Source organism: Boleophthalmus pectinirostris, unplaced genomic scaffold, assembly GCF_026225935.1.
Source record: "Boleophthalmus pectinirostris isolate CB_2022bp ecotype Guang Dong unplaced genomic scaffold, ASM2622593v1 HiC_scaffold_3, whole genome shotgun sequence".
NCBI classification, from domain to species: domain Eukaryota; kingdom Metazoa; phylum Chordata; class Actinopteri; order Gobiiformes; family Gobiidae; genus Boleophthalmus; species Boleophthalmus pectinirostris.
In genome coordinates this window covers 38,120,646-38,133,619 of record NW_026571299.1, presented here as the reverse complement: position 1 = coordinate 38,133,619, position 12,974 = coordinate 38,120,646, and the positions used below count along the sequence as shown (strand labels likewise).

The window sequence follows — 12,974 nt, the reverse complement described above, 5'->3', positions numbered from 1 at the left end:
AGACACCCTCATGTCAGAGGAAGGAAGATTAAGAGCACTTCTTAAGATAAAGCACAGCTATACTTATTATGGCTCCTTCTGAAGGATAGGGATCTGAATGATAGAGTGGTTAAGACCAAACTGTCAATAAAAAGAGCTATTAAATATATTTTGGGTTCATTCTCACAAGATTAAAATGTGATTGATAGATTACGATGATTTTAACAACCATTAAACATCTGGTTGTCTTCTTTTCAATATCAGATCAAACAAATTATAATATTTGAATGGTCAGACTTAACATAGAGGTTCTTATTTGTGTTTTTATAAATGATTCACTGGCACCTGGTATTGCTGCTCCTAAGCCTGGTTAAATGTATATATATATATATATATATATATATATATATATATATATATATATATTTCCAGGATGGTCATTGGTGGAAGTCGATGATTTGACATATACTCCAATTTAGCATTTAGCATTTAGTAATTTCACCTCTGCCAAAACTGCTTTGTTCTTGACAGCTCACCAATGATGTGAGTGATAAATCTTTTACTAAATATTCCTTGCTTTGACATCTGCTTCCCTTCATACTTAATGTTAATCCCTTAATTGACTTATGCGCTTAACACCTCCACTCCTCCCTCCAAGCTCCTGATCTTATTGTCATGTGTACATAGCCTGTTTTCCATTTTTGAGCAGTATCGTGTGACTCACAGCTTGTTGCTGCATGTTTACCATTCTGGAATTATCTTTGTGAGCCAACAGTTTGATTAGCATATGCAAGGGTTTATATGCATAAGCTTAGCCTGTGATACATAGAAGTGCTGTTCACTCTGGCAAGAACTTCTGCTGCTGCATTTCCATGTTTTTTGTTTTTTGTTTTTTTCTCCCAATAGTCATAATTACGGAAGCCCTGAGAGGCAAGAGTAAAAAAAAAAAAAAAAAGAGGAAGGTCATTTGGGCTCTATTTTCTAAGTGTTTTTTTTTTCATCAACTCAAAAAAAAAAAAAAAAATTCTACATATTTTTTCGACAAAAAATTTTAATTTTTTATTTTTTGTTTCTCTTGTGTGGGTTTTTTTTTCCACTGTTGATGTGGCTGACGAAAAAAAAAAAAAAAAAAACACCACTCGGAGCCTAAGTGGTTTCCTGGTGTATTCCGATAAGTACCACACTTCATCTTCAGCAAGTCGCCGGAGATTTGGCTTATGGTGTTAGGTTCTAGGTTGGGACATGTGAGGCTGGGGTTCAAAACTCACCTAGTACGAGTTGTGTGATTTTATTCTAGCTGAATACAGTCTTTTCATGAGTTTTGATGTTTTATGTTCTCTTTTATGAGTAAAATGAGAAGTAAGATCGATGCATCACTGATCCGCTGTCATTCTGTGAGAGCGAGAGTGGGGATCACTGCTCCAGGCTGGAAGACAGAACGCCACACTGCCTCTGGTTTTCGCGGGACTGAGGTGCGCCCTGATGACACGTACAGCGGGCGTGTTTTCCCGGGAGCGGACATATTGCATTTTGTGCGTTCTCATTGCGATGGGATTTGAGAGAGAGAGAGAGAGAGAGAGACGCTGTGATCATCCAACGGTCTACGACGGACGCACCTCCGGGCCCCTCCCAACAGCCCTGGTTCAGTCCTGGTCCTTTCATGTCTGTTCGGGTTTTTTTTTTTTTTTTTTTTGTAGAATTTTTTTTTTTTTTTTTTTGAGTTGGTGAAAAAAAAAAAAAAACACTTAGAAAATAGAGCCCAAATGACCTGCCTCTTTTTTTTTTTTTTTTTTGCCTCTCAGGGCTTCCGTACATAATAGGGCCAAGAAGCTGTGGTAATATTATAATACATAATATGCTCCTCATTATACATCCACATTTTCTACAGTTCTTATAAGAATGCCAAAAGAAATTAGCTTAGTTTGGGACTTCTATGCTATTGACTAAATCAGGAACAATACTACTACTACTTACTTAAAAAAAGAATTCTGAACAACATAATCTAAACATAAACTCAGCTTTTTTGAAATTTTACAAGTGAAAATTCTTTCCTAGTCTGATAATATTTGTATTTTGTAACTCGCTCTGTATTTTCAACAGCTTTTGTGCGGTTTTGTCAAGTGTACTAAATATCTGCCTGTCTTTCAGGTTTTGATGCCTACTTCACCTCACGGACCTTGGAAAATAACAGGCGGAATGTGTGGTTCGCCGAATACTGGGAGGAAAATTTCAACTGCAAACTGATGAGCTCCTCCAAGAAGGATGACAGCAGCAGGAAGTGTACAGGTACGTCTGACAATTACGCACTCAAAGTCCAATCGAATGCAAAATGACAACACAATGGCATGGTCCAACAGTCAAAGTCGATGTTTATTCAATATGTAATTTATTTCACATCACAGTTTTTAAAAATAATTTTGTAAGTAACAATATGTAACTTAAGACAGGCTTACACAGGGAATACAGTGCTCATCGCTGAATGGTTTTGAGCGGTTCAGAAAATAATTACGCCGCTTATAGACTTGAATCTGTTATGAAGCTGCAACTGCCAAGATCTGTTGTGAGTGAAGTTTTAATAGAATATAACTGACTTAACTTGGCATGAGCACATTTTCAGTTCTTTTATAAGCATTTTTTTTTTTCAGTGTGAATTATGAGAGGAGACCTTTTGAAAGGCTGATACAAATTCATATTAAGTACTAATCTAAACAGTTTGAAGAGCATCATCACAAACGTACCTGGAGTTGTGTTTCTTTTTTTATTCACACGTTTAACACACAAACCCTGGCTGAGTTCTTCTGTCAAACGGAAGACACCTTGTGATGTCATGTGGTAATACAGGAAGTGATCCACTGTGTTTTTAAACTCCACACACCTTCACTAGATTAGATTTGGATAATTTCAGCCCTGGAATTGCTAATCTCTATGAACAAATGGGTCTGGTCAAGTGGTAACGGAGGGAAACAGGGGCAGATTTTTTATATTCAAAAACTAGAGGGACTATTAAAATAAGTAAAGTATCAGAATGTAGGAAAGAGTTACACTCCAACAGGGTAAAGTTAAACCTGTGATATTCTTTCAAGTTGTCGACAAAAAAAAAAAAAAAAACTCACGTCGGTAACGGAGGGAATGAAATATGCAGCACTTTTTGGGCAATAAATACAAACAGTGATAACTCTTGGTTCTCACTTACATATCCTTAACAAACTGGTTTGAATATTTGCTTCATATAGTTTTCTACCATATGGTACAAGATTAGGTTGAAAAAACCTCTTACTTTTTGACTAATGAGATTTTTTATTAAGAAAGGTCATGGTAACGGAGGGAAAAGTAACGGAGGGAAAATTGTGTAAACAAGTAGAAGGTGCAGGATTTTGCATCATTTGTCAGCTTTTTTCTTCTGAATACTTTAATATTACTTCAAAATGAAAGGAAACTATTTCTATAAAATATGTCAGTCCTTCCAAGCAAATTTTTATTATTTTAAGTACATACAAAAAATAAATAAATAATAATATACCTTGAGATACATCCATTTATTTACATGATTTGCAGGTCTTTGAAATTTGGGAAATAGTTTTTGTTCCATGTTTCATACATGGTCTGTTTAAAACATATGGAACTTTAGAACCAAAAATGGTACAGAAAAAAGGTCAACAGTTTCATAAACTAGAGTACATATGTATCTGTTCAATACATTTTTATATCAGATGCATTAACTTGAATTTTTGGCCTTGCTGTTTACTTCTGCTTGACCAGGCCCAAATGTAAGATATGAATGAAACAAAACACAACTCCAGGTATGTTTTTGATGAGTTAACAAAATTATAACATGGTTTAAAGCTCACAAGAGTCAGTTTTGCATAATGTAAGACCTTTAAACTTCAGACTTCTTATTTCACCTCTCTCTAGCATACCTTTGCATCGCTCTGTTGTCATTAGGAATGCGCTGGTGTTTTATTCACCACGGTAACACACACTCAAAAGGCTTTCGTCCACAATCAATAATTCATTGCAATTAGTGGCTCGACATTATGCCGTGAACAGACCTTGAACACTAATGAACCTCTTCAATTGCCATATTGATTGGGAGCCTATATTACACCAACTTATTATATTGTCCTTCCAATCGTCTCCCGGCCTGTTTGATTGTGTTAGCTTTATTTTCAACCCTCATTCACCTGTGCTGTTTCTATCCATAATGACAGGTCCGTGATATGATAGACGTATAAATATATGGATTTTCTTCACACTGATACTCTAGTCAGATGGCATTGCCTAATTGATCATCACAGTTTCACAACTCAAGCTCTCTTTGCACATTATAATTCTCACCACACAGACGCGGGGATCATCTGTGCCCCCTAGAACCGAACCCTCAATTACATAATGAACATGCCTTCTGTGCTGCTCCAGGATGATTGACTCCCCGGGTTTCCTCTGAGCAGCAGGCGAGGAGCAGCTGAGATATGCTGACAACACAAGTTTACAGAACCCACAGCTCAACATATTGCGTAATTATAGTGTATGTAGAGCTGATGGTTCTTATCTGTTTCAAGCAGCGCAAATATTTTATGTTATATAACTGGAGTTTTCAGCCAGGAGGTATTATTGCAAAAGTTGGCGTGGCAGTGAAAAGGTTAGTGCAAATGTAGTGCTCACAGCAACAACGTGTGTGTTTCTTCATACCGGCTCTTAACTTAACTTAAAGGTGCAACGTGTAACTTTTCTGGTGGATGGTCCGTCAAATGTGTTATTGATTTGTCTGGAAAGTTTCATCGCGTGGTACTAAACCTTTCTATCTTCACGGAGACCAAAACGGACCAAGTTACAGGTCAGATCTGCGGAGAGGGAACCCGGATCACAGTCACAAGGACCGTTTTTCTAGGTATTTTTGAGCAGTCTGACCATTATATAATTTAATAAATGTAAGGCAGAGCTGTTTAATGGCACACTGTGAAACATTCCAGGCAAAGCAATGGCATCTCCATAGGAACAAGTAAGTGATGGACCCCCAACCAAAAAGTTACACTGTACACCTTTAACTTTCCATGTTCTCTCTAAGTTTAGATGGGTTTCATTCATTTTCCAAGCAACCAGGAAAAAAAGTTATATTTCATTTCATTTATCAGACCAAAGACTGGTTACTGGGATGTTTTTACCTTTACATTTTTAGGCTGCTACCTGCAAATCAAGGTAAAATGATCTCACTTACAAAATTGTCTGCCTAAAAAGAATTAAATGGGCCTGGTCAAGCAGAAGTAAACAGCAAGGCCAAAAATTCAAGTTAATGCATCTGATATAAAAATGTATTGAACAGATACATATGTACTCTAGTTTATGAAACTGTTGACCTTTTTTCTGTACCATTTTTGGTTCTAAAGTTCCATACGTTTTAAACAGACCGTGTATGAAACATGGAACAAAAATTATTTCCCAAATTTCAAAGACCTGCAAATCATGTAAATAAATGGATGTATCTCAAGGTATATTATTATTTATTTATTTTTTGTATGTACTTAAAATAATAAAAATTTGCTTGGAAGGACTGACATATTTTATAGAAATAGTTTCCTTTCATTTTGAAGTAATATTAAAGTATTCGGAAGAAAAAAGCGACAAATGATGTAAAATCCTGCACCTTCTACTTGCTTACACAATTTTCCCTCCGTTACTTTTCCCTCCGTTACCATGACCTTTCTTAATAAAAAATCTCATGACTCAAAAAGTAAGAGGTTTTTCAACCTAATCTTGTACCATATGGTAGAAAACTATATGAAGCAAATATTCAAACCAGTTTGTTAAGGATATGTAAGTGAGAACCAAGAGTTATCACTGTTTGGATTTATTGCCCAAAAAGTGCTGCATATTTCATTCCCTCCGTTACCTGACATGAGTTTTTTTTATTTTTTGTCAACAACTTGAAAGAATATCACAGGTTTAACTTTACCCTGTTGGAGTGTAACTCTTTGACATGTTAGTGTCATATGAACATCTCACACTCTGAGGAGCTCAGGGACCGGCCTCCTGCTGGTGCCCAGAGTCACGACTAAACAAGGGGAGTCAGAGTTTCAGGTTCACGCAGCTAAAACCTGGAACAGTCTGAACATGTGAGACAGACTCTTCTGTGACGCTGTTTAAATCCAGACTCAAAACATTTCTGTGTGACTGTGCATATAACTGAAAGGTTTTCATTCCGCACTCTTCTCTCCAATTTATGTCTCTCTTTTTTAATTTTAATCTTCATGATTATTTATGTTTTGATTTGTTTTTATTATGATTTTAATGTATTTCTTATTCTGTAAAGCACTTTGAATTACTTTGTGTACGAATTGTGCGATACAAATAAACTTGCCTTGCCTTGCCTTTCCTACATTCTGATACTTTACTTATTTCAATAGTCCCTCTAGTTTCTGAATAAGAGACATTTGAATGTAAAAAATCTGCCCCTGTTTCCCTCCGTTACCACTTGACTGGACCCAAATATAGCTCTCAAAGCAACATAACTAACATTATTGCAAAAAATAAATGTAAGAGACTCTTTGGCCTCCTTTACCGCTTTTGTTGTCTTAAAACTGTGACACTTGTGACAACTAAAACTTAATTCTGTGTCCAAGTTAAAGTAGTGTTTGTCCTTATTATTGGAAATCTTTGCTCCTATTTGATCTAATTTAGTTTATAACCTTTTATCAGAAACATTGCTTTTAATGCTCAATATGTGTTGTATGGCCAATATCCCATCCTCTTCTTCTTGACGAGGCTTTGAAATATTAAATTTAATTATTTTTTACTGTTTATTTCCATAGACTCCAGGGGCACTTTCTTCCCATGTTCCAATCTATACATCTACATTTATAGGTTTTCACATCAATCTTTCAAAGGAAACATTTCTCATTTTGTTCTGGTAAACATCTTTTACGATGAACAATAAATGTTATCAGTGGTTCATATACACTAAGATATGTCGTACTGGATTCAATATTGAGGCGTGGAAGGCTTTCCCAGGTGAAATAATCTCTTAACACCTTTTGTGACCAACTGATGGGACACTGATCTTCCATTTAAATAATCCTTGCAGTTTTACAAGCGCTGTGTAATAGGAATACATCACCCACACCAAAGCTATTTTATGTGTGTCATGATGCTGATCGTGCAGCAAGCATGGCTGTGACCATAATCTGTGAAAGAACAGTCTATCATAGGATATTGCTGTAATAAAGCTGCCACGTGTTGCAGCATAAGATATAGACTTTATGTTTGGTGGCTAACCCTCATCCAACAGAAATCATGCAATACTAAGCAGGTTAAAACCAGTGGTGGGAGAAATACTACATTTTGTTACTTGAGCAAAAGTACAGATACGAAAAATGAGTCAAGTAAAAGTAAACGTATCACATGGAACAACTTACCTAAGTAAAAAGATTAAAGTACTTGTTAAAAATGTACTTAAAGAGTAAAAGTAAAAGTACTGCACGCATATTTCTGAGATGTAATAAAGCCCAAGAAATATTTGCACAGAATTTTGCTGAATAGAAACACTTGAATCGTTTTTATTTTTTTGCTAGCTATTTGTCTTTGTATATTTTTGTTTGCCCAAATTATGAACTTATTAAAAAAATAACCCATCAACCTTTCAGCAGGTCTCAAATACTAATGAAAAATAATTATACTTTTCTGTACTTTTCAATAATGTAGTGGGGTAGAAAGTACAAATACCTCATTTCAAATGTAGTGAAGGAAAATATAAAAAAAAAAAAACGTCCACTTAAAAATGTACTAATGGGTTCCTCTTACAGAGACTGGAGGACTGGGTGGGCATCTCTGGTACTGCACTAAACTGGTTCAAGTCCTATCTAGAAGACAGGAAGTATTTTGTTGAAATTGGAAACTGTGTCTCAGATCACATGGCCCTGACCTGTGGGGTGCCTCAGGGGTCAATCCTGGGCCCCCTGTTGTTCAATCTCTACATGCTGCCATTAGGCCAGTTAATAAGCAGCAATAACGTGTCCTACCACAATTATGCAGACGACACTCAGATCTACGTCTCTCTGGCAGCAGGAGACTATGGACCAGTGGACTCACTTTGTCACTGCATCCAACAGATCAGTGTGTGGATGCAAAACAACTTTCTCCAGCTAAACTCTGACAAGACTGAAGTCATAGTGTTTGGTCCACAGAAACAAAGGGACAGTGTCAGCATCACCTCCAGTCTCTCTCTCTAAAACCTTCAAATCAGGCAAGAAATCTCGGGGTAATAATGGACTCAGACTTGAACTTTAACAGCCACATCAAATCAATAACATCTGCAGCCTTTTACCATCTACAAAACATAGCAAAAATCAAAGCTTTACTGTCTAAAGCAGATTTGGAGAGACTTATCCATGCGTTTGTCTCCAGTAGGTTAGATACTGTAATGTTCTGCTCACTGGTTTCTCCAAACGAGCTGTGAGACGCTGCAGAACATCCAGAACGCTGCAGCTCGGGTCCTTACTCCAACTAGGAAGTACGAGCACATAAGTCCTGTGCTCAGGTCTCTGCTCTGGCTCCTGTGCCTCAGACAGAATAGAGTTTTAAAGCAGCTCTGTTTGTACAAGTCTCTCCATGGCCGAGCACCAAAGTCCATCTGTGACATGTTAGTGTCATATGAACATCTCACACTCTGAGGAGCTCAGGGACCGACCTCCTGCTGGTGCCCAGAGTCACGACTAAACAAGGGGAGTCAGAGTTTCAGGTTCATGCAGCTAAAACCTGGAACAGTCTGAACATGTGAGACAGACTCTTCTGTGACGCTGTTTAAATCCAGACTCAAAACATTTCTGTTTGACTGTGCATATAACTGAAAGGTTTTCATTCCGCACTCTTCTCTCCAATTTATGTCTCTCTTTTTTAATATTTATGATTATTTATGTTTTTTGTTTTTTATTATGATTTGAATGTATTTCTTATTCTGTAAAACACTTTGAATTACTTTGTGTACGAATTGTGCGATACAAATAAACTTGCCTTGCCTTGCCTAAAGTAAAGTAAAAATATCTAAAATCTACTGTACTTTACTACTTTTACTTTACGTTCCACCACTGGTTAAAACATGGTGTAGCATGGTACTTCAAAGGTAAATACTTATAATAATAAATAATATACTCTTTTTTCTGGAATCTCTGGTGTCTCCCTTGCCTCAAAGTAGTGGTTTCTGTCTTAAGTGAAAGAGGATTTGAATAAGTAGGCCTGTTTGATCCCTAGTTGAAAAAATAAGAAAAGTGTGTGATTAGAAGTAGTGTGTATTTCATTATGATGCATTTATGTAAAACGATTACAACTGCTGTTTGTGAGACCTTTTAAGTAATATCCAGTCGTTTGCTTCTTTGTACTTGAAACTAAAATAAGCAACACAGTTGAAGTTGCCATGGTAATCAGAGTTCCAGTTGGCTCATAAAGGCAACTGCAGATTAAAGAAACATCTGGTAACTTTGTTTCTGCTATTCTTAAGTGAACACCTCCAGCATGCACCTCTCTTTGAGCCATTCCAGTCTTTGATTAATAGTCTGCTTATGGAGGCAAGAGGCAGGTGGTTAAGTACGGCATTTACTTATGACAGAAAGAGTTCCAGCAAAGAGTCAAATTTTGGCTCCAAATGTAGTCAGCCCCCCAATCAATTGTGCTGAATAAGACCACAGAGAACTTCTGAAATTATACAACAGCTTATGTGTATTTTTGTGATTTCCATTTTAATTTCAGAGCTGCCACTGCCAACCATTTTGCTTTCTCGTTTACAGACAGTGTTGGGGAGTAACAGATTACATGTACCAGAGTTACGTAATCAGAGTACAAATTATGAGTAACTGTATTCAGTTACAGTTACTGTTTCCATGAGTGGTAATTGGATTACAGTTACTTTGTTGAAATAAATGGATTACATGGAGGTATTTTCCTGTTTTCACATTTTGACTATATCCCTTTTTTTCCCCTTTTTTTGTTTTTAACCAAGTCTAAACCAGGACTAAACCAGGACTAAACCAGACTAAAACCAGGTCTAAACCAGGTCTAAACCAGGACTAAACCAGGTCTAAAACTAGATCTAAACCAGGACTAAACCAGGTCTAAACAGGACTAAACCAGGTCTAAACTAGATCTAAACCAGGACTAAACCAGGTCTAAACCAGGACTAAAACCAGGTCTAAACCAGGACTAAACCAGGTCTAAACTAGATCTAAACCAGGACTAAACCAGGTCTAAAACAGGATTTAACTGGACAAAACCATGCCGTGCGGGCCGTGTTTCCTCCTCTTCTATCAATAATATTTTTTTAATTTGGTTAAGTAAAGTTTGGGCTTTTTATTTTCTTTTATCAGATAAAACATCTTATGTGAAGATTTCCTCGTCTTTGCTTCTCAACAGCAAACCAAGTAATCCAAAGTATTCAGATTACGTTACTCACTTTAAGTAATTTAATGGATTATGTTACAAACTACATTTTAGGGTATGTAATCTGTAATTTGTAGGGGAATACATTTTAAAAGTCACCTTCCCAACACTGTTTACAGAATTGTGTGCTAAAGTTTTAAATGTAAGGACAATGCAATATATTTTAATGCCAAATGTTCCGCGCTGATTCTGTTAATTGTCTAATCTTCATCGCCCTATAAATAAACATCAACACAAAATAAGTTTTCTCTCTGACAAACACTGTGTTGCTCTTATCCTGAATGGTAATTTGAGGAGGCTGTGATCACGTAGTGCAGTCTAGCTGAGGGCAGCGATAAGCACAGACGCCACATTTACACACGATTATTTCTTAGGAGGATGAGGTCGGAGTATATGGTGCCAAAGGCCTCACCCTCCTTTGTGAGTCTGTGTTCATGTGTTATGGAGCACTAAAAGCTGATATGAGCAGGTCATGGAGAAGAGAGAAGAAGGACTTAAAGGATCCTGTTTATGAGATAGCATTAAGCCGCCAGTCCCCGTGCCCCTGGCGTAGGAATAAAGAGAGTATAGAGAGTATCGCGGTGGCCTCCTGAGGTTTACTAAAAAGAGATAGGACCACTGCGATCAATGTCTGCTCAGCTGCAACTGGAGGGAGATACCAGGCTCATAATTGGTCCTGTCAGAGCGGAGAGTGGGCTGAGAGCTGAATAGAGAGCAGCCCGCCCCCTTCACTTTGACTAAAACAGAGGCTAACGATGTCAAGGCGCTAGCAGGTCAAGAGGAGTCACTATTTAAGCACATGACATTAGTGAGTCGGTCCTTTGTCCAGCAGATGCCTAATATCTGCCCCGGGCATTTAGATGTTATACACACAGTCTAAAAGATCATTATGAAAAGACCTTATAAGAAAATTGTGTTCATAAAATGATCTTTAGTCATGCAGTTATGTCCTCCCCATTTCCTTCAGCTTATCTAGAGGAAGTATTTGCAGGTTAACTGACGGACAGATCCTCCAGCATGCCCTTGATCTTCCCCATTGTAAAATAGCTTATTTTACTAATATAGTTATAGTTTTTCTTTTTTGTTAACTAGCGTATGGAATTCATGTGAGCTCTTTGCCTGCTGGTCCTCACTAATGAGAACATTTGAGTGCCATAATGCTTCACTTATCTTAAGCCTCACTGACTTGTGTTAGTTGCTTACAGTAGGACACAGCCATCTGCGCCTAGTTCTTCGCAGACTGCACAAAGGAAGGTTTCTTTAACTTCTGATTGGGGCCAAAGTTGAGTTAACATGGTTTATATGCTTTGTATCATATTGTAGCTGCTGCCTCATTAGCATTACAGCCCACCACAAAATGTAAATAAATCTGAAAACAGTATAAAGAGGTCACATGAATCATCTTGGTTACTATGGAGACCTCAAACTGATGCAAAGTTTGTAGGAAAATATGAGACAATATATTAAATGTGTGCTCCAATTCTGCTTAAGAAATAAAAGTGAGAAGTGCAGCTGAATAATTAATAGAATTTATAGGCCAAAGCCAGTGAAATGTTTCTCAAAATTTCCATGAAAGTTTCATTTGTAAATTAGTACTGGTGGAGCGCTTTTGAACTGGTGTCATGAGTTGGAACAGAGCAAAATAATTGCTAGATTGCTTCCATTAGACTTCATTATAATGTTTTAAATAGTTTACAGATACACTCAAATATTTTCTTTGAGCCAAGCTATTTTACTCTCAACAAACAAAAGAAAGGGGAATGTGATCAAATTAAGCATTGGATATGGGTCTCCAGACTTAGAGAGATTCTACCTCCTCCAGCAAGTAAAAAACGTAAAAACAGTAAAAAGTAAAAAAAAATTAAAAATGGCCAACCCCTGCACCTTTTACCTGACCTTCCAGAACCACACACACTTTGACTGACTTTACAAAGGCGAGTGGATCTGGATCTGTATCAGAGAGACACGTGGTCTGTTTACAAGGCTGCTTACATGTAAAAAAAACAAAAAAAAAAACATAAAGGACTAAGAAACAGCATAGATTTTTACAGAATCAACAATCAAAGCACCAAACTATTATCTATCTCAGGAAAAATCTGCATTTGAGAGACACATGCCACAAATAAGCAGCTATCCCATATGGAAAAAAAACTGGGAAAAAATATAAGAATTTACCACTGTCTTTGTAGTAAATGTTTATATAATGTTTATATGTGTCATGTGTGGTTTACTCCTGAAAGTTTCCCCCTTTTGCATTTTTCTCATACAACTATATTATGAAAAACTAGTAAAGATAAAGTGAACATTTTGCATGACATTTACAGGTAATGTACATGATAAACTACATTTTCTTTGTATGTTCCATGTAATGTTTGTATTCTTTAATTATATGTTACAAAAAAAACAATCAGAGTCTGAAGGGGGATTCAAACCCAGATCTACCATGTGGAAGTCCACTGACTCACCAATTGAGTTAATCAGCTGCTGATTCCAGAGAGAACAACAGCAGATATTGATACATGCTTCAACTCTTGTCAGTTGAGGCATGTGAAAAAAACAGAAGTGTGTAGCTG

At 36.9% G+C, this 12,974-nt stretch overlaps 1 protein-coding gene across 1 annotated transcript in view; it reads left to right on the top strand.

Annotated features, from left to right (window-relative positions):
• LOC110171149 (metabotropic glutamate receptor 7) overlaps positions 1-12,974 on the top strand; it is a 201,430-nt gene that overhangs the window by 119,840 nt on the left and 68,616 nt on the right. Inside the window, 1 exon segment of the mRNA XM_020936837.2 lies at positions 2,128-2,265. Coding sequence (XP_020792496.2) covers positions 2,128-2,265 — 138 coding nt within the window.